Source organism: Vanessa tameamea, chromosome 13 (assembly GCF_037043105.1).
Source record: "Vanessa tameamea isolate UH-Manoa-2023 chromosome 13, ilVanTame1 primary haplotype, whole genome shotgun sequence".
NCBI lineage: Eukaryota > Metazoa > Arthropoda > Insecta > Lepidoptera > Nymphalidae > Vanessa > Vanessa tameamea.
The window spans coordinates 6,354,489-6,377,389 of record NC_087321.1 but is presented as its reverse complement, the minus strand read 5'-3'; the positions used below and the strand labels follow the sequence as shown (position 1 = coordinate 6,377,389).

At 34.1% G+C, this 22,901-nt stretch overlaps 1 protein-coding gene across 7 annotated transcripts in view; it reads right to left on the bottom strand.

Annotated features, from left to right (window-relative positions):
* The window catches only part of Tay (tay bridge), a 51,038-nt gene that overhangs the window by 15,406 nt on the left and 12,731 nt on the right, over positions 1 to 22,901 (bottom strand). For 5 of the 7 annotated variants that reach the window (XM_026636613.2, XM_026636615.2, XM_026636614.2 and 2 more), the window contains exons 3-5: positions 16,955 to 17,074; positions 16,507 to 16,542; positions 15,416 to 15,442 (exon numbers count right to left, since the gene is read on the bottom strand). In XM_026636613.2, the coding sequence (XP_026492398.2) occupies positions 15,416 to 15,442; positions 16,507 to 16,542; positions 16,955 to 17,074 (183 nt within the window). The remainder of the gene's footprint in view (positions 1 to 15,415; positions 15,443 to 16,506; positions 16,543 to 16,954; positions 17,075 to 22,901) is intronic. The other 2 variants (XM_026636616.2, XM_026636619.2) reach the window with 2 other exon arrangements.

Sequence of the window (22,901 nt, the reverse complement as noted above, 5' to 3'; positions counted from 1 at the left end):
AATAAATTATTTGAAAAGAAAGAGAGAAAAAAGGGATAAAAGGCGTCCCTCGTTTCTTATCTTACGGGAAATGTCGAAGGGTATCTTACTTAGCTTTCTCTGCCAAGTTATTGAATTGTTTTTAAATGATGCGATGTTTTTACAAGGTAAAAGAATAAAAGACGGTGAGAGTTACTAATCTGTTTATTTTACTTTTTGTTTGCAAAGCAAAAAGTTAATTGCTAGAAAGCTGAGTGTGCTGACTTAATGTAAGAGGAATTTCCAATAGAATAAGCCAACACATAATATATTATTTACATTTTGATAAATCGTTAACGCTTAATAATTAACATGATACAGATAACGTCAAGTTGTTGTGTACGTTAGCATGTCGAGTATCTATTAATTGATTTTAATTCGACAAAATGTTCTACTTAACGCTATTAATCGATCAATTAACCAGCAACATTCCGTAACCGCACTTAACGAAACGATGACCACAATAAGCGCTTTATTTAAAGAGCATTAATTTATAATAATTACTATAAACACAATGACTCAATTATCATAAACGAGAAACGGACGGGTATATTTGTCGGCTGGTCGGATTACGCGAGTATTAATTACCGGATGTCAGAACAAATGAAATAATGTCGTGGCCTGCAGTAAGAGGCCGAGTGTGTGCTCTATATCATAAAATACATACAAATAATAAATAATTCCTACCAATCAAAGATTTAAAGCAATAATCCGATTTCATAAGTAAAAGTAAAACGTTTATAAAATAATATTCATTTATATGAGAGGATTGTGTATTTTATATTAATTTCAATAGCGAAGCTCTAAGCAGGAAATTTAACGGCAATGCTGAGGAAATAATAAATATTTTTGTATTTTCTATCGACTTGACTCAACATTTAAGAGCAAGCATAGAGTAATTTCATACGCAGTTTATAACTTTATAGTTATTTATTTAAAGTTAGTAGGTTAATCGTTACTTAAGTTGAAATAAAATCATCCAAATTACATTTTATTAATTATTAAACCTACCCCGCCCGCTAAGCCAAACAGGGTTTGAAATATTGTGTAATGAATGATTAATATAATAATTTCATTTCCAAATATCGCTGCTTAGTTTAGTTATTTTGATATACGTGTTTGTACATTTAAATTACCATAAATATGTATAGTAAAAGTAGTTATTAAATTTAATTGGTACGAAAAAAATGAGTTCTCCAAAGGGCTGTGTTCATATTTTAACACCAATTAAGCCTTACTTAACGTGACGTGGATTGCTTCCGGCATTGATTACGCAGATTGGGATCGCTCGGCTTCCCTCGCAGCCCGTTAATGACGCAATAAAAACGGCGCTTATCGACTTAGCCGTTGAGGACGCTTGGAGGCATAACAATTTATTATACAAACAATTTCGCTTCGTTGTAAATTAGTGTCCTCGATTGTAGAATTACGTAACGACATGATTTGTTAACCGCACGCTTGCGGAGTGACAAAAGTAATTAACACTTACGATACACTAGAGCGTTGGTTTACGGCACCAACCCTCGGGGTTGGGGCTTCTAATAAGGGAGGGAGCCGGCCGTGATAACGATCGAAGCTATTTCAGAAACTATTTAATTTCCAAATTTTTTAACACTTATTTTTGTACAATTGCCAAATTATTCAATCAAGAACCAAATAATAACGTATTTGATCCCTAATCTATTATTTGTATTCAAATATTAAGATTTAGCTTCAATTTCTTAATAGTATAATAAAAAAGAAAAGAAATAAAAGCAAGTACCTACACATAATATATGCATTTAAATGTTAGCGTTATGAGGAAACAAAAATCCAGCATAAAGTTATAAAGAACTATACAACGAAATAAAGTTGACGCAGGGAAGAAAATCAAAAGCATCATTTCATCTGTTAAATTGTATATACGACACATTATGGATATCTATGCCGGATAATTTTGTTGGGTAAACTGTGAGCATCGCAAACAGGGGTGCAATGCGAATGGGAGGGAATCGGGAATCAAATAACGACCGCAGGATTTATTTCGAATCTCATTCAATTTGCGGTGAGCGAATTGTTAAATTATTTTTGTATCAGACATATTCCACGTGCGTGATTTTATTTTTAACATTTAATTAATCCTGCAATGGAGTTTAATGTTATGTCAATATTAAATTCGTTTACCGAAAATATATTTGCGTCGATTTTTTTGCGGAGAAAGTTTATACGAGGTAAATGGAAATTTAAAATGTATGGCGGCATTCCCGAGGCGTCAGTTACACACAGAACATATTAATGAAAAGACTGACGCGTCATTGTGCCTTTTGAATTATAATTCATTTTCAACGATTATGTCTATTTCAAAAACATTTTACTTCGTTTAAGAGTGAAATAATGAAATTCTCAGTTGTGTACATATACAAGTTAAAAAATGAATTACGCAAGACTTGCTTACTATTGAAAAAAACTTTCCGAAGTTCATAGAAGAATAATGTATTTCACTGAATCTACACAACAATGGAACGAACACAAAATGGAGGTGGTTTTAAATTTAAAATTTCAAAACCTTTGTCAAGCGCAGTGCTTGCGCTAAGCGTACTGCACTGAGAAGTTGCAATCAGGATTTGTGACAAAGAAACCACGGAGGGACGGAAATACGGGGAGTGTCGACAACACAAAGCGATTCATCCCTTAAGATTTCTACAAAGTCACGATATTCCAACATCTTGTATCGGAATAAAATATTTTTTCATCGTTATATTTATTGGATTACTTTTAAAACAATTTTCCACGTGCACTTTATTTTAAACAAAACTATCTGAAATATCTTGGAAAAGCAGAAACGGGTAGCAGTCGACGATGCAGCGCGAGGTGACATAAAATTTTCAACGACTGCGTCAAGTATCTGCCGACATTATCTAACCGTTTGCGAGTGCTCCACCGCATCTCATATCTTTTGAATAAAAATTCTCAAGTGTAATATTGTTCTCGCTCGCTTACGCTGGTTCCACTTTAGAAAAATATTTATGGGTATACCGTGTACATAATAAAATTATATTAAGTACAATATTTTCTACAATGATATCTGTTTGATAACAAACGGTACTGAGTTTAAATCTGTAACAATAATAAAAAGTGGAACTTGACAAGTTGACAATTTATTATTTTAAATTTTTAAATTGCCTCATGGCTCGAAAAAAAGTAAAAAGAGTATAATGGTCGCAAAAAGGGCGAGTGAGCGTAAACATAGCGACGAGACACGAGTGGCGGGACAAACGCCGAAATGTGGCGGCGCGGTCACTGACAATATCATTACAGATATGAATAAATAATGAGTTAGCATTAAGCCTCCGTCCTGCAGAGGGCAATCCCGTTGCCTTTGTTGCCAGCGTTGTACTGCGTCGGGATTACTGCCGCCGCAAGCCCAATTTATTCCGCTAATCGAGCCGTACCTCGCTTGCCTTAAATTAATTAACTCAAGTGAACCCATGCATGCGAAATTCACATTACCCAAGTATCTAAAACTTCGAAATAGCAACACATACAATATGATAATTTAATAATTAATTAGAGTGTGAAAATGTTTTTCAACAGAAGAATAAATACATGTATTAAATATTTTTTTTATTACGAATACATATGTAGATTACAATAATTTTTTAATTGCAACTTGTTAACCGGTAACCGTTTATTTATGTTGTTCAACATGAACATATATATCCGTAAGAATACTAGTTAGGTAGGTATTCATACAACGGGTGTAATCAAAATATATTCGATGTATGGTTAAAATTAGGTCTGTATACAATATCTAAAAAATGCTTAATGTGTGCGACGAAAAAAAAGTTATAGCACGCGACATCAGCCAGATGTACGAGTTCAATCTCGAGAATGTTCCGAGGGTTGCCAACTCGGTTGTTATACACTTGACAACGTCGATCAAGCGACGCTTTGGTTATGCGTCAAGCGATCTGAATCATGCTAGCAGATAATCAATATAGATTACGTGTGATTAATTCATATATAACAAAGTTACAATTAAAAAATATATGAATTGCAAATGGTTAATATAAAATGTAACACTACTTAAATCTCTATAACAGCTAACCACAACATTTAGTTAGTATTATATTTTCGAAATGCTTGTATTTTTAATTACAACATAAGATTTATCACTCATTTGATTTGTTAAACGAGTTTCTTTTTACTTTTCAAGTGTAATTGAAACTTTCATAACATAATATGTTTTGTGTTCCTGTAAACTCGGTAAACATTCAGCGTGTTAACTTGAAGCTATTTCGTTAACAAAGCGCCGTTGCACAAGAGGTCCTGGTCAAAGAGAAAGAGAATTTCGACGCGCGCTTTGTGCGCGAAATTGAATTGAATGTCATATAGAACGCATTCCGTATGCTCAAAGGGAGAGTAATTGCGATCTGGCAGCTCCATTTAAAATGAATTCGTACAAATCTGCTCTAAGCACGGCGATGAGAGGCAAAGAGACGAGGCGGGATAGCTATGTGACGTTTGTCTTTGTAACCAGTGTTCGCGTTGCCGTTGCAAATCGTGCGCCCATCCACTCGTGTCGCACTGCGCGACTTGGTCGTTTGCCAGCCGCTTTGTTTTATCGCACTAGGAAAATATTTGACATATAAGCATTGTTTACATTTAATGATACAGAAAAATCTAAATAATGTACCATATCAAAGAGCCTCGAAATAAATATATGTATCATTTTATAAACCTCGAAGAGAATAGCTTCAAGGATAATGTAAATATCTGCCATTCAAGTTATTGCTCCACTTATCACAATTATCTTCGTTATATTTCTTTTGAAATGCTTAAAGTGTTTTAATAAAATTTTCCGTAGTACAAAAGAAATGTAATACGAATCATTATTTAATGTTCTTCAGACTCCCTAATAAAATTATAACGCCGTATAAAGGGCACAACAAACCAAAAGAGATAAAGAGAGTACGTAATAAAAACAGTTCAATTTTAGGGGTATTTTGTCGAGGTTATATCAATAAACTGAACAGAGTGGTGGATGGGGAGCCGACCGTCTCCACGCCGCCCCCAGAGCGTTCGCGGTGCCGAGTAATGAATAAACTCGCTAAACACAATTTCACGATGAGAGTAACCGGGCCACTCTTTATCACTATGCAAGTAATTTCTTCTAGTCGGCTACCGATTTATCTAAATAAACAAAACGATTTTATTTTAAATTTGAATTAAAATGCGAATTATCAGATAAATGGTGATATGTAATTCTTTAATTTTTTTACAAGTCCTAATAAGATTTTAGATAAAGTCAAGAATTTAGTTTCGTCAATTTACTCTTCTGGGAAGCTAGGAGTAAGATTAGTAATTAAGTATATTAGTAATAGATCGGTTGACACTATCTGTGACATCGTTTGTGCTTTTAATTTATTCCTAAGACTTAATGAGTTTATAGTGTGTACAAGTAAAAGTCAATTTTATAAAAGCACTTGTTATATGGATTCATTAATCTTAGAAAAGTTTAATACAAGTGAAAAATCTTGAAAATATTCGCACTTGAACATTGTGTTGCAGCACGAGAGCTGTAAAGCGATGTAGAACAAAGGTATTAAAGCGATTTTGAAGCTTGTTTCCGTCGAACACAGAGAAAAGCGACGCAATATATGTGCAAAGTCATTTTCGTTTGATTTCCCTCTACAAAAATGAATTCTGTTTTAGAACCCTACTTGTATTGAAATATATCGAAACGACGTAGGATGAAATAACCAAATTTTATCAATATTATCGTCATCTTCTAAATTATTTAATCAATATTATCATATAATGCGCATAACGGGTATTTCATTATTGTTAATTTGATTTAATAAAAACGTCATACATATGCAATTTATTGGTTGACTTTTAAAATTGTGTAAATAAATGCACATACACAATATTATAGTCAACAAATCGCTTTTGTAAAGAACACCCGCTGTTGAGTCTCTAGTTTTAAAATAAATTTACATAGTAACGTGAGCTGAAAATAAAGAGGGAGAACTAAGCGAAACGGCGAAGAGCAATGAGGCGATGCATAAAGTCGCTTCGAGACAAAGTATAAAACAACAAAGTGGTCGACGCATCTAGCTCGACGGCATAAAGAGGGGAATAATCCGACAACGTACGCTAAAGTGCCGAGAACACTGCTTTAGGATACATATAAAATAATGATCTGTCTTCTCGTACAATATTCGCTTGTAATTTATTACATAACAAAGCAGGTCTGTTTGAATAATGTTATAAAACAACGTCGACCTTATAACGCCGCGAGTATACTGATTGCTGTTGTAAAAGACTAATTGATAACGGGTAGCGGCAAATTACTTTAAACTGTTTTATAAAGAATGGTTGTGTGCATTGGGCGTGAATGGCGCTCCAGATGGGAAAGCGATAACTGTATTACGGCACCGATAACATAGTGTTTATTTGACTACTTGTCTTCTTGATATATTACTATCATTATATAATAGTAACGATATTGTACCTGATTAAGCATTCGTATTATTGTTAATTTTGTAGTAAGATATCTATCAAGAGGCATATGTTAATATGTATAATAGAAATCATGCTGATAAAAAAACGTAAACCGTAATTGATCTTCGGTACAAGAAATTGCATGCAATTTAGCAGTGACAGGGTCCGGTCCGTTAATAAGATAAACATTAGACGAGGACAAAAACCGCTTTAATGAGGTCTAGAGAATGTACATTGGTGATATTACACGAGCCCGCGCAACCGTAGGACCGGTTCCACTCGCTCGAATATCCATTAAAGTCTTATTTTAATCTCTTTAACGTGTTTCGAATCCTAAGTGAATTAGAACGATCTATATTACCTTACAAGAACAACTGATTTTGGTTAAATACAATTAATTATTCTTGTTATTTTATATGTAGATTAAACGTTTCTTATTTAAATGTTTATTTTAAAAAATAATTGGTTATAATTCAAGAAAAGTTTTAACAAAAACATCGAGTAATTTGCGTGTTTATTGTGACAGCGAAGTGACGAGCGATGAGCTTAGGCAACGAGGCACGGTAGCCAATTAAAAGCGGTGGACTAAGCGCCGACAGACTTGTTAGTTAAGCATATGCGCCTCAAATATAACCATGTAGTATCTAATCTATCTAAATATAAAATCATAAAAACCTGTGTGACAAATGTCTTAAATATTTAAGTATTTAATGTGAGGATTTTCATTTCATCAACCTTATTTATGATTAGTAAAATTATAATAATAATTTTATATGAAAAGTTACTTGTTTTTGTATTTTATGGGTTGTGTTACGGGAAAGAGTTAGGCGCAAGTGGCATTGGATATTTAATTACAAAAAAAAAGTCAGTCATCAGTTAGTTGTACCTAGGATATGCTTAATTGTATGCCTTTACTAGCAGCGATTGATAAATAAACGATGTAAACATTTTTGCTCATTTCATTTATTTTTAAGATATATAATAATCATGACTTAAGCATATTTTAGCTTCGTCAATAGTCAATTAATGCAGCTAAAGGTACATATAAAGCATGATTCCCGATGCGATCCAGCTATTAATCCTTAAATCGCGGGCTCAGATGAATCCGTCACGGTTGTAATACGGCAAATCTCTGGTGGATGGGGAAGCGGTTCAGTATATTTAAACACCTGTCAACCCCCTTATCTCTCTACGGATCGTCTAACTTAGATTACTTTATAATAATTTCGCTCCAGACTGAATATATAAATTGCTCTTTGTTAGAAGTTGGTGTAATATTAATGGATTATGTTCAATTTATGGTGTTGTAAAGTCGACCGCTTTATCATGTTGTATAATAACAAAGCCGAGTCTTTGAATACTAAGATATAAGTGTTCTAATTTTAAAGAAATATGGATTTTTCGAAAAAAAAAGAAATCTTTTTTATTTAATATTCTCGTTATTTAATCAGTCAGGAATATTGCTCAAACTTTAGAAGATGCTTTATGTTAGAGAGGACACTCAATATCCGTCTATTATGTATAATTTTTAAATATAATAAACTGATATATTCCATTGTATTAAAAATGTATTAGGCACTTGGACTTTAATAGTATATTAACTATACTATTAAAGTCCAACCTAATACCATCAATAACTTTTAAATACGGGGATACTGTATCATGACGTATCATGGTATCCAGACCAGTCTAGTTCCTCAGTAATAATTACGTGTCGTCTTCTTTGATGACCTTTTATTAATTACGAAGCGCAACGAGTTCTGTGCCGTTATTTTCAATCAGAATCTCTTTTTCAACAATCGTTATACATAATTACATCTATGTTGTAAATTGACTGTATAAGAAAATATTTAGTCGACTTGGAATAACAAAGAAACAATCCAGTATCTGCGAAAGTAATTAGTTCGGGATCGCAAGGAACTTTGCACTCACTCCGCAAACAATGGTATGCTCTATACATATATATGTGCGTAACAAAAGGGAGAAGTCGAGAGAATTACTGGAGGTAAAATAAATTAGGCGCGTTATGTGAATCGGCCAGTACGTATCTGTATTTAAAGCATTCCGGTGAACTTTGCGGTCGGCTAATTACGGCCCGTCCCGTGTTCGCTCACACGCCGACGTGTGAATAGCTGTTCGGCTTATCTATGCATGCTACGTGTCGCGTCTTATTTATATCATGCGTTTATTAGCCATTCTTTATTAATTGTTCATAATCCGCTTCGGATATATTAACAATACGATAAGTGCTAAACAGATAAGCAGTATTTAATCCTGTCTCGGATTCAATATTACGGATTGCTTGAATCAGATCTAAGCCTGTAGATTGGTGCAGTGGTTTAGACTGTTCGTAGTCAAAGCACGTTGACATGCGTTTATCAGAGCGAGAGCTCACACCGCAACCGGGTGCCGTGACAAACGGAATCGCAGAGTGCATCCCGAGTGAGCTGCTGATCCGTCGAGAGATATCTCGACCTCAACGCCGAGTGCTAACACTCGCCTGCCTACGGATAATTACGACCCTTTGACGAAGCGTCTTTGTTGTCGGCGTGTGAACAGATACACTGTTCTACTTATTAAAATTAAAACATTTTGTTTGAATTTTAAGACACATGCAGCGCTATATATTATAATGAAACGTAATAAATAAATAAATACTTGTATAATAAATATCATTAACAATATTAACTATAGAGACAAAAGTACCTATTAATTGCGAGTTAAGTCTTATCCGAGTCAATCTGTTTAACACGAGGATATAATACGGGTATTCGAAGTTCGCAAGCGGGTAAGCTTGTGGACGATAAAGAAGTGAGAGGGGTGGAAAGACTTGTTATTACACCCTCTCACCTACGCAAGGGGTTTCTGCTCTGAGCTGTACTGTCGCACGAGATTAAGACGCTCCTCGCTTTACTGTTAACGCTTTGGCTTCTACACTCTGAATAGCTTCAAGAATGCGCTTCTTTTTCTCCTCGCTGACTTTAATATGGCAAGATCACTTTTATTTTCATTGCGGTCCCGTGTTGTAATTCGATGCTAGAACTTGGTAACCTAGTATCTCGGTATAGCGAAGACGTTTCATTTTTTAAATTAAACAACTTTAATTGAGAACAAGAATTAAATAGCATTGCAAATTACAAGCCTCCTATCCTGTCTTTATACTGATGGATAACATTCAATAAGTGGCAGTGAAACATTTACTGTCGTCAACCTTTTATGTGAGGTTATTTTGTTTCGCCACTTTGGTTATAAATAAAAGCTCCGAAGAAAAGCGAGATAAGACGGAAGCGAAATAAGTTTAACAGAACGGGAGAAAGCATTATCATTGGCTGTGAGCGAGGAACAAAGAAAATGGTGGAGAGCGAACGTACGAGAGTACTTTATAGGCGCGTAAATATGTTTTATATCCTTCCAGTGTCTGTTATACACTGGCGCGCCGCCGACCCCACACTCCTCCGCGCCGCGCGCCCACCACCCTGTCCACCGCCCGGAGGGTTGCCTCGCTCTCGGAAATGCCGAGCTTTAATAAAACATATATTTTTCCGAGCGAGGAAAATACTGGGGAAACTCGCAATTTGTTCTTTCACTTTATGCTCGTTTACAAGACAAAAGTGGAACATTTCAGAAACATTATGTTAATCACGCAGTTATGTACATAGTTCGCTATAATTTATTAAACATATTTGCGTTAGGTTTTATTTAATGCATATTGAAGAACCATAATTTACAAGTGTGAAGTACGACTTTACAGAGATTGCGTGTTATGAGTGTGAGATGTAATAAAAGGTTCACGGACGTAGGCCGGCGTCGTGTGAGGTTCAAGTTGTTGTTAGGAGTGCAACAATGTAATAGTGGTAGATAGTGTCGCGATGACCCTTATCTCGCGTGCCGCAGCACGGTCACGGGTGTGGGCGATTTATTGCGGCTCATGTCGGTGAGCCGCAGAATCAACCCTCCGATTTTAACGCTAATTATAACACGCCCCCGCTACCTACCTTATTGCTTGTTTTCACACTAATACTCTCCGAAGGTTATAAATCAAACTAAACAAGTATTAGGTATATTTTATGTTCGTGTCAAACAGTTATATAAATATTTATTAGTTATAAATAAGATAATTATCATCTATAACTATATCTAAGAAAATCAATTTATGCGAAAGGTCAATATTAAAATGAAATCAAGGACGCAATTAAGATAAAGCGCTTGATATAAATTTGTATTCTTATAAAACGAGAGATTATTAAATTATTTTCTTATTACTCGGCGTATAACAAAGAATGCTAAGCGGCAGTTGGGCGAGACGGCGCTATGGAAAGATTGGTGCGAGTTGAAGTGAAACCACAAACTCCTACCGCATCGCGCCAGACTCCACGCCATAAAATATTACACTAAATGAAAGAAGCTCTTTCAATTAACCGAGGCAGGTTTGCGTAAGGTAATCCTGCCGAGAGGCGGCCACTGGTGAACCTTGGAAAAATATTTCTTTCGAAACGATTTCTATTTGAATTATGGACATGTTCATTTTAATATACTGAAAACTCATTTCAATAAATCGCAACATGGTAATAAAAAACAGTAACGATAAGTGTCAATCATACAAAGTCACTAACAAACATAAACATATTATAGACTAGCTTTTACCGTTCGATAGGAAGTCGAATCGGATTTTGTAAAGATTTTGATAGATTAATACTTTATTTGAGCGAAACCTTATTTATTGTCTATAAAATAAAAAAGTAACCTAAATTACTACTCCTAAAATCATTTATCTATCAGTGAAAGACCTTTCAAAATCGTTCCAGCCGTTTTCGAAATTAGCCGCAACGAACAGACAGATCGATGGCAATTTATTTTATTATTTGAGTACCGTATTATTCATATGCATTTAGGACCAAAGTCAAATTATTCAATTTTATTTATTTGTTTTGATATGGAATTTAAATGGATTATATAAATGTAATTTAAAAAATATAATAAATTGCATTATATAAATGTTGTGAGCGATCTGAATATAAAAAGTGATAACACGTAGCATATGAAAGCAAAATTTATAGACGCTACCCAGTATATTGGTATTCATGTTCTTATTAATGTTCCCCCTACACGGCCTTGCGAGCAGATTGTGTTCACCTCGATCCACCCGACCTAATCGACTAGAAGTGATATGCTACCTGATGAATGATTGAGGTTTCACGGATTTCATATGGTAGTTACGATTAAGGCTTCCACGACATTTAATGTATTTAAAGATGATGTATATGTCTTTGTTTATGTTAAAAATATTTTATAATTATGCCTCGTTCGTTTAAATTTAGATATTATAGTGCCTGTATCGATTCTCTCAGGCACAAATTTTTGTAGCATCACTGATATCTTTGTTTCTGAGCCTCTTTGTTATTTAAATGCAAATATATTAAATACTGAATTCTTTTGTTTTATATTTTATAAAACACATTAAATAAAAAAAAAATGTTATTGTAATCGTTAATATTTTAGAAAATGTATATCGTACATTGATAACGGAAAATAAAACAGTAAATTAAATGATTCCTCATAGTTTTATAAATGGTTTCTAATTAAGCAGTTATAAACAAAGGAATGTTCGTAAGCTCCAAACAATCCCAAATGGCCGCGGTCAGACAGGCGTTGCATCACTAGTTGCTGACTCCCATTTCAGCTGAGCTAATAACTGAGGCACCTAACTTTGAAGTGAGGCTAGTTTGTTCTAACAATTTACAACGAGTGCCTGAGGGTGTCCGTTTCGTTCCTAATAATATTATCTTTGTAGTGATTTTTTAGTTTCGTGTTTTCTTACATTTCTAGTGTTTAAAAATTATAATATAAGTATTTAAATGTATACATTTAATTTATTATAAAATGTCAAATTATTTAAAAATAACTTGTTGCTAAGTTCCTTCACTTTGAATTTATGTATTATTATCCTATCAAGAGACATACTTTCATATTCATTAAACTATAAAACGACTTGTTTAATGGAAACATCTTGTTCCACATGTTTATATTATATCCTTTAAAGTGGGTCAGTAAAATTAATAACATTATTGATAGGAAATAAATCTTAGCGATCGTCCATTTAAATTTCGCACATCTTGTTAACATCATAACAAACGCAAATTCAAACAGAACGGGGTTGCATAAAGCGCATGACCCAGCAGAAGCGTGGTTCTGGCAAGTCAAATAAATTAATGTAAAGCTCAAACTGACGTTTGCAACGGAACCTGGGAAGCGTCTACGTAATTACCCAAACGCGAAAGGATTTGCATATCAAAGTGGAAGCATAATTGAACCCCGAGTGTAAATAGCCCAAGTTGAATCGGATCGAGTTAGTGGCGCACTCCGGCTAAGTGTAGCCAGCACTATAAATGCTACCTCTCGCTTGGGACTCATCGCATAAACCGGGCAGAGTCGAGCACTTGAAAATAAGATTACTCGATAAAGGGAACTTTGTAGTTATGAGAGTTGGGATAGTGTTGATTCCTTTTCTACGAGGGCCTTAACGATATTTTCTTCAAGAATATGTAAATAAACGAACACATTCAGTTCAACCGATAAAATCTATAAACATGCCAAATGCAGAATATTTGCGATTTAAATGATAATTAATTCCGTGAACAAAAATGTTGTATTTATTATTCTTTTCTTCTCACACAAATTGAATTTCAATTACTTCATTAAGATCCTTTCAAGATATCGAAACATTGATGTAAAAAAATACCTAGTGATGTTATCTGTTAATATTTTACTAATCTTATATAATTTATTGCGATATGTTACGCCTTTGTCGAAATTAGTTTATAAATAATGTCTTGAAAATGAAATATTATTTTAACATAATAAATTTGTTTTAATCTGCATAGACCATACCATTAGATAAGTATATCTTTATATATTAGTTTTTAACCGTAGTGTCATAAGAGCCAACTAAGTTATTTTTTAACTTAATTTGTATATACTAATACAATCATTACTCAGCGTCTGAACAATCCATGGTGACGGAAAACCAACAAATCAACTAAAGCATTTCCAGAGAGGTTCGGAGTTAGGCAAATTATATTTTAAGACTTTTACAGTTCCCAAAATAAATGGGATGAAAAATATTTTACGACGACGATTTTTAGTGATTAATTAAAGTTTGCAAAAAATATTTGGTCCAGTGAGAAATGGTCCTTAATACGTGTTGCTCAGACTGAGCTCGGAGCTATTCTCCCGCAACACTGTCAACCTCTCGGGATAATTTAATTAATCGTCACGACAACAGGGGAGCCGAGACTGATTTCCTCCTCAGACATCCATTTACCGACATTATTGTGCCACTCAACTTTCGATTCGATTATGACATAATATATTAACTAATCCCTAAGTCTTAAGTTATGATTTGTAATTGACTATTATAACTAGACGTATTTATTAAAATTTAGTTACGTTATAGAGTGTAATTAATAAACGATTTTTATATAACAAAGAAGTACTAACTTTTAAGTAGAACTAAAGTTTAACAGAAATACGTTAATATTAAACCAGATAACATTCATGATGAAATGAAACACCTTTAATAATATTTTAAAAGTAGGAAGTAATTAAAGATAAAGTAATTATCGCAAATGAGATATGTCACTATATCGGAGAATAAAAGTACACAATTTATTATATTTTACAAATTGGAATTGAAAGGTCTCGAACGAAAACTCGGTTAATAAATATTTTAATTAATATTATACAAAGGTATGTAAACGCAATGATACCGAAGTTGTAATAATTACATTCGTAGTTATTTTTAGTCTATCGTATTACACGTTGCTTTAATTAATTTATACTAGTCCAGTCACCTACTTAATTGCTATATTAAGTTTATTTTTATCATAGATATTTAACTCAATTGTAATATTTTATTTCAGTCGTAATATAGTAATGTGATCGTATTACGACTAGGTTTTCTACTAAGATAAAACACTAAGCAAAGGTACAAGGGGGTGAGTTGAGGGCAGCGAAGCGGACAGGCATAATTAGATTAAGAGGAACGCGGTTGAATCGGAATTGCCAGCGCTTGCGAACAATGCTATCGGTCTCTAAAGCTTTTGGGATTTGAATGGGAGCCGTTGCTAATTTGTAGCAGTTATTTACACTTGTACAAATTAAACTTTCGTTTCGAGTAACAGTTTATGTTCTCGGTAGTTAATTGACATGTCAACATCTCGATATTATTTACAACGAATGGTAGTAACTAACTTTCAAGCAATTAAAGTTATTAAACGAATATAACTTAAACTAGAACTTTCAGGCGCATATTAGTACTGAGGCGAAAGGCGTAATATAACGTACTTAATTACGGGCACTTCGCGACTGCGCCAATCTTGTAATTACGAAACAGAGCGACGGCGCGTAATCAGCGCCCTTTGCTACGTCGACACGCCGTAAAGCGTTCTACGTTCAACTCTGGCTTTTGACTCGCATTTCACAACCTGTTGACGAGTTAGTTAAGCTCCTACAGCGCGTTAAGTCCGCACAAAGCGAAACTATTACCCTCAAACTGCACGTTCGCAACGTCCAACTCGGTCCTGATTTAAATGGACTATTATGCTGAAATGGTTTCAAATAAATCGTTCGTGACAAAAATCCAATTAGAGGAATAGATAGCGACTAAACAATTTGTAAACAGGTGCTCGGGGCGTTTCTTCCCGTGAGATTAATCACCGTGCGAGTGAGTTCGCTCGTGTAATAAACGGGAAACGAGCAACTTCGCCACTTACATTACACAGACATTTATATCAGACGTTGTTTTAACTTTTCACAATTTCGAAGGCGAAATATACTTGGTTTAATTAATTTACGTTCAAAACTTGGCTATGTAACGGTGTTTCCGAAGGAATAATATTATTAAAATACTTGCCTTGTCATCGTCGCCTTCACTATCACACTGCAAAAGAAGAAAGAGAAAGATAAGAACAAGTGTCAATCACATTGTAACATCAGAAAGCATCATGCATAATAATTGAAGGAGTCTATTGAAGCGAAACAAGCGAACATCAGTTATTAACCAGCAATTTATAATAAGTTAATGAGTCATAGATCAACACTAATTACTCGTCATCCAAGGCGGGATTAAATACGCCTACCTCTGTGATGTAATCAATGTCTACTCATTTGCATATACCGGTACACCCAATACTATATATTAACATAAAATTAGTTATCCAAAACATCATTGGCGTGAGAATATTAATGTTTAGATACATAAATATTATTATAAATCAATTTAGATAAATGAGGTTTCATATAAATACAGTCGTATACATAATTCAAATTATTAATAGAGACTTCGAAGAGAACATGAGTTTCATTATAGTTTACGCTGGCGAATAAATCTTTGAATATTTACGAAGTCCGCGTCGAGGGAAACAACGGAGGGATCAGACGTAGATATTACAATTTCGTATAAATACACAACATGAAGTATTCAGGACGCAGGTAAAGTTACGAGTACGTAGTGTGCCTCGACAAATCTCGTGATTTAGGTGGTATACGTGCCGAATATCGAACAGGGACTATATGTTGCGTGATCGGGGTAAATTTGCACGCAGTAATCGAAAATTATTGCTTTCACCTTTGAACAACTCAACTCCTCTAATGACGTTCACAACTTGCTCATGTTTAGAAAGAAAAATATGCAGGAGAGACACCCTGTTCGTTTATTACTACTTTGAATATTTATGAGATCATAAATTATTTTGATATATTTTCAATCATCATTCAACTTTTAATAGAGTTTGACATTTAAAAGATAAATTACGAGCTTACGGCAACTGATTTTTCGATAAAAAGTTTTATTTATAAAGAATATATATTATATAGATAAACAGAAATTCTTATAAACGAATAAGGTATGGCAAGCATGCTGATGTAAAAAGCGAAGTAATCAAGCTCGTGACGTGCGGTACAAATATTTGGGCGCAAAACAAGGACAACATTAGGTATACTCACGATATAGCCTTTTCCGGAACTACAGCGGCTACTGGCCTGCAGGGAGAAAAAAAAAGCGAAGATGTGAGTCGACTATTAAGTCTAAAGAAAACTTATCCTAATTGCCATCCCCTTAAACGTCGAGATTCGTTATGACTTCTCAATATATTTTTTAGTTGTAATTGATATTTATGTAGGAAATATTTTTATATTTCTATAAGTAATAAAGTCGTACTCTTCGTGTGTAAGGCTGGGAAAGTAGCATCGGCAACAGAACATACAACATCAAGAAACAATGAACATGCATCTTAATAAAAAATAATATGAGTGTTACAACAACGGACACCATCGGAATACATAAATGTATTTTGAAAGTATATACGTAACGTGAAAACGAGTAAAGCATTCGAGTCGTTGGACACACATGATTTAAGTAATATTTTTTTAAGTTACAGAATTATATACATACGTCGCTAAGACGATCGCGGGAGGAATCGGGATCGCGGGGTGCCACCGAACTGCCCGTGAGCCGTTCGGATGCCCTTCCACTATCATCCGACGTACCAGCGTCTTGAAGCAGCGTTATACCCTGCAGAAGGAGTACAGAATTATCCCACTATTCGACAAAAATAATTGTAATACTGCACATCCAGCAAAAATCTAGCAATGTTGGAAGGTAATAAATTCAAAACTTTTATACAATTTAATTTTAATGGATGAGAACATAAAAGCGTTTTAAACTGCCTTTCAAAATTGAACGGTATATGGGATATAAGAAAATTTGATAAGACAGGGACTCGAGCCAAAATGGGCCTCCCTATAACGTAACGCACCCGGGACTTAACAATAAAAAGAGCATCCCATTTATCACATTTCGCGTCTATTTCACGGGAGGGTTCCGAAGACGAAATCGGGGGGAAGCAAATCTGCCCAACGATAAGCGCTCGACGGGACGGATAAAAGAAAATAAAACGACTAACTCTCTGTAAATGGATAACTCTCCGACCGCCCTCGCTCAGTGAACTTCCATGTTTTTATTACTTAGGATAAGTTAGTCCGCAATTTGATTTTGCTTTCCTTTTTCAGTCATGTTCTTTATGTTTAAGAGAAAACTTGTTACACTAAATTGACAGGACGCCGTTCGGTTCTATTGCTAATATTGCTTATAAAGAAGTTGATATTATAAAATATGAATAAATTGTTATGAGGTCATTTAGTCATTAATCTTATATTTATGTAACGAAATTTAAATTGAAGTATATCATTTCTTACGGCTAAAAGGAAGTTTTAAATGATTCCAGTTTAATTTTAGTCGTAGTTTATAATTCGCGTTGTATAAATTTAGAAACACAATATAACTACCTTTTTTGCCCACTTAATATATTGTTACTGTCCTCTTAAGTGGCAGGCAATATATAAAAAGTAATACGATCCATTCCTCACACAAAAAATAACAATAAGACACATGTAGTAGATGTAGATTATGTCCCGTTCTAGTGTAGGGGATTCCTTTACGAGTTTTTACGTAAAAGAGATAAACAAAAACATACATTAAATTAATCCACATCGTGTAGGCGAGTAAGATCCTACTAATCCAGGGTGGATCGTGTTGCGCCGGTTGCTAACCACATAATTACTTTTGCTCATTACAACGCGCCCTAATTATAATGAGCTCTCACGCGACCCTTTCTCCTCAAAAGCGTTCCAAGAATGAAACTTAGTATGTTAACAATTAAATTTTAACTTTATAACCTTTAAATGTTCACGTAAAGTACAATCTTAATAATAAAACAGTACAATATAAGAAAATTGTTGTGTGTAAGGTATAACGAGGGAACGAGTTATTACGATGAAATTGAAGTAGACGTTTGCTGTTTACGATGCTTGCGCGATTGTAAGTTTTAATGGAGGGTGGCAGAGATTCAGTTTATAAATGGCATTCCGGTCGGTTCAGCAGCGGCGGGTGGCAGGCGGCGATGCCCGACCGACGACACGACCGCTAATTGAAACAACGACCGCTGCCGAACATTACTTATTCATGAGGACTCCATATGGCGGCGAAACGTGACCAACGCGATAAATCATTCAATTACATTTTTCATGAATACACTTCTATTGTGCATCAAATAACCCGAACGTATACGTTTCCCAATAACAATTTATTTAAATTTATATCAACAGGATATTAAGTAACTTTCTAGCTTACAGAACACGTAACCGTTAACATTGTATTTTTCATTTACATCACGCTTTAGCAATAACTTGTTAAAAGCCATTTAAATATAATGGCTATATTTTATTGCATGCATGTCTAGATAATATCTGTACTAAGTGTCGTGTTTTAAATATTAAGGTTTATTGTATTTCGTCTCCGTTCGTCGTTTAATAAATTAATTAATGAACTCGGCTAATATATTCGATGTGTATGAGCGATTAATTGTATCGACGCGTTAAATATGTCATCGTGGAGTCAAGAGCGGAAGGAGGGCACGTCGGCGTGTACGGTGACGGCGGTGAGGTGGCAAGGTGTGGTATCGCTAAGTGGCGCGTTGCATAATTTATTTATGTCGAGGCACGTAACTCTCTTGTTGAAACTTGTCAACGATACCAGAGTCCTTGATACTATACACCAAGCTACTGTAGTCAGTGTAATTGATACATTCAATTACTTATAGATAACAGATACTATTTTAAGTCAATCAGACTTGTGAGTTTAAATAGTAGATATTATCATAGCATTTATTTGAAACCTTTGTCTTGATTAACAATGAATGGATTAATTAATATGTTAGAGTTGACCTTTTTTGTAAGTCAAGTAATTTATCGAGATATAATTCATTATTTTTAATTATACTTTATCAGTTATATATTTTCTATTATTAGTTTTAATATTATTGAATGAAAATAAAGTAACAATTCGTTCTAATGTTAGTCATTTATTTTTCAAACAAAAATTACAATCAAACCAAACAGTAAATTAAACTTCGTGTTATCATGTATGTCGGGTATTTAAATATTAATTCACAGTCGACATCTGGACGTTTCACAAAATGGCCAGACACACAGCAGGTTTTACTTTTAGTAAGGTCATTTTTAATAATTCAGATTGTTTTTAAACTCTGAATATTAGTATTTTAATTGAATATTCCTAGGAAACGTTCTTGATAGAACATGTTTATTTTAGCAAGGTTCATTATGCTTGGCTAAAACGAAAAAAATAATAATGAAGGTTTAGTACAAATAAAATTGATCTCTTATTGTCATATAATTGTACATGGTTCATATCCATTACTTCTATGAATATAAAAAGTAGCAGCATATCCTAGCGCCAGGTAAGGTGATTCTAAGAAGATTTTCAGTCAATTTCACCACGCTGTTCAGTGCAGGTTGATGAATAAAAAATTGAATTTTTACCTTTCTCGATTTTCGGTTAAAATATACATATTCTATCTAATACGTTATCCAAGCTCTTGTTCTTGGCTTTGTTTATATAGTAATATATTTGTTTAAAATATTACTTGTGTTTACGTGAGTCCTATTTAGATACAATAACTTAGGAACAAACGTAGAACAGAATGTAATTTTCGCTATACATTTACAAGATTGCTCAGAATACAACTGGCGTAAAGCTAAAGCATTTCCGATTTGTAACACTGAAGTTATCACGTTTTAATCCGGGCACACAACATCACATCGGATCAATCAGACTGAGCGTCGGCGTCGGCGTCGGCGTGAACAGCGCTCGTCGTTAGCCCGCGGCGCTGCTAAATGGAATTTCGCGACAGACCGCTCCGAGATTAATATTACACTGCGGAAAGCCGAACTAATGGAACTGTGATTGAATTAACATTTCCATTGCATTGTGGTTGATACGCTAACTAATTTCGAATTTAGTGTCACAAATCGAAATAGACTGTTCAAATGTTCAAAGTATCGTATGAATACAATACGCTATGTATATAATACGGTCTAATTTAGTTACGTGAATATTTAACTGTGTAAATTAAAGATAAAACTGTTCGTTTGAATTTTTATTACGCAACTCATCTTTATTTAAGTACTGTTTAGCAACTTACGATATAATGAACATTTATAGTTAACCTCGTACCGTTGTTAATATTTCTCGTAAATGTTAAATTATTGCAATAATTGTCTTTATCTGAATAATAATGAAGGTATTTTGAATAATTAATAATTCATCTCTCGACATGATTCGCGATTACGTTATGGTAGATATTAAATTTGATGGAGAGATTACATTTTACAAGTAGTTATTCTTATCTTATTATTCATATTTTTGAATATGTATTTATTTATAAAACATCAACAAGCAAGAAAAACTTTTTTCATTTTTCATGTAATCTTTTCATTTCATCATACAAATTTTCATATTATTTTACTTTAGCACCTAAAACGCAAACTATCATATATATTTGCCTCGGTATATTAAAGTACTGACATTTTAAACGAGTCAATTTTATGAAGTTAAAGATAGCAGAGGTACATTATAAAACGAAGTCTTTCTTTAAATATTTAGTTTCTTTGACTTGTAGTATGAGCTCTGTCTAGATAATAATTAGGAATAATATGATATAGAAAGTATTATTCGATGTGTTATAAAATACATTTTAACCGTCTAATGAAAAATAAAAGAACTAACGTACGTTTCATATATTACCGATAAGGTGAATGGAGGGCGACGTAAGCAAACTGCAATATCGAAAGAGGGAATAAAAACATTTTGGCCGCAGTCTGTGGCGAGTCGCCAGCTCTCAGCGACAACACAATAAGGATGCGCCTCTGTCGAAAGCAATCAACTCGTGTTCACTTCACCGCAACCAATTTTATACGGAAGTACGTTTGTGCTCTATACCTATTGATGTCTGCATTAGATTTGAGGTTAAATTTATTTGTTGGACAACAGGCTGGTAGTATCTTTTATTGGCTGTAACAACTAGTGCTGTATTCAATTGAGTCAGTTTGTTTTAGTGAAGTAGTGAAACATTTTACCTCTTGCCGTACCGTATATTCTACCTACACCATATTCATACGTGAATTTACATTTTAATTTCTATAAAATTCAATAGTTACATGATAAAAAATAATTTAAAACTTTATAAAACGATAAAAAACATTCGCTATGTAAAAATGAAAGCGACAGGTGAAAAAATGCTATAAATATTTTCACAAATAATAGAAACGGTATTTTATTTCCTGAACCGCTATCACACAATTATTTCGCTGCAATTCCGTGCCTTGATAGGGTTTACTCGAATTTATAAAAATAAATTTCGTTTTACATTTTCACTTTTCACCCTCATATTTTACGTGTCTGATACCGAAACGTTTGCGTGATATATGTTTGTTTTATTTTAATATATACAAATAGAGTAAATTCAACAAAATTTGTTTAAATATACGGAGCGGACAAAGTGTAAAATTGAAATATAAATTCAATGGCAAGTTATTCTGGTGAGAATTCGAAACACTATCTCACAGGAGAAGAGGGCGTAACTTAATGATCGCGTAGTGCGCTCCGGGAGACTATTCTATTTGACGGCAAATTGAATCTGTGAGGAGCTATTAGTCGACACCGCGACGGAGGCGGTATGCTTCACGTCTTGTGCGTGGCAACAATCTTGTACGTTTTACTCAAGTATTATAGATAAGAATGGATTTTTTTTAATTTTAAACTTAAAGGGGGGAAATCGAGGTTATAACTTTGTATAAATTTTATCCGAACGAAGTCGGTAAGAAGTCGGAAGCAGCTAGTTAAAAAATAATGTTAAAAATAGTATTTATAAACATTAACAGTTAAATGAATCAGTAAATATACAACGATTTTGTTTCACAATAAAAAACACTAAGTCAAAATTTAGCTGTACGGAGGCTTCGATATAATTTATTCTTTTCCCAAGAGAGGAAGATTTTCCGCTTTATTCCAACAACAGCACAAGCGGTGGGAGGCAAATTGGATGGGATTGCGACATATCTTGGCTCGCGGCGAACCGACGAAATGTGGGGGTAAACTGCTCGCATTCCGCCAAGCACTCCTTTGGCATCGGGAGAAACGTGAACCTATTTAGAGCTTATGTATACAAGGATACTTACACAAGGAAAATCTTTTTAATAATAGCAATGTTCTTTTACACAAGAAAGTAATACAGAATATTATTTCGTACTGTTGGATTAACTACTAATCTAATTTTATAAAGAAGTGGGTTAAATTATTCTTTTAGTAACTATTAAGAGTTTAATTAAAGTCGTAAAAGAATAATAAAATTTTAATCAACATTATGCTTCAATTACGTGTCACCAGACCATTAAAAGAAATAACCACATCCAAATCGATATTTCAACCTTTGTGTACGGCAATAATGAGTCAATTTGTATAGGCACGAAGTATAATGGTAGAG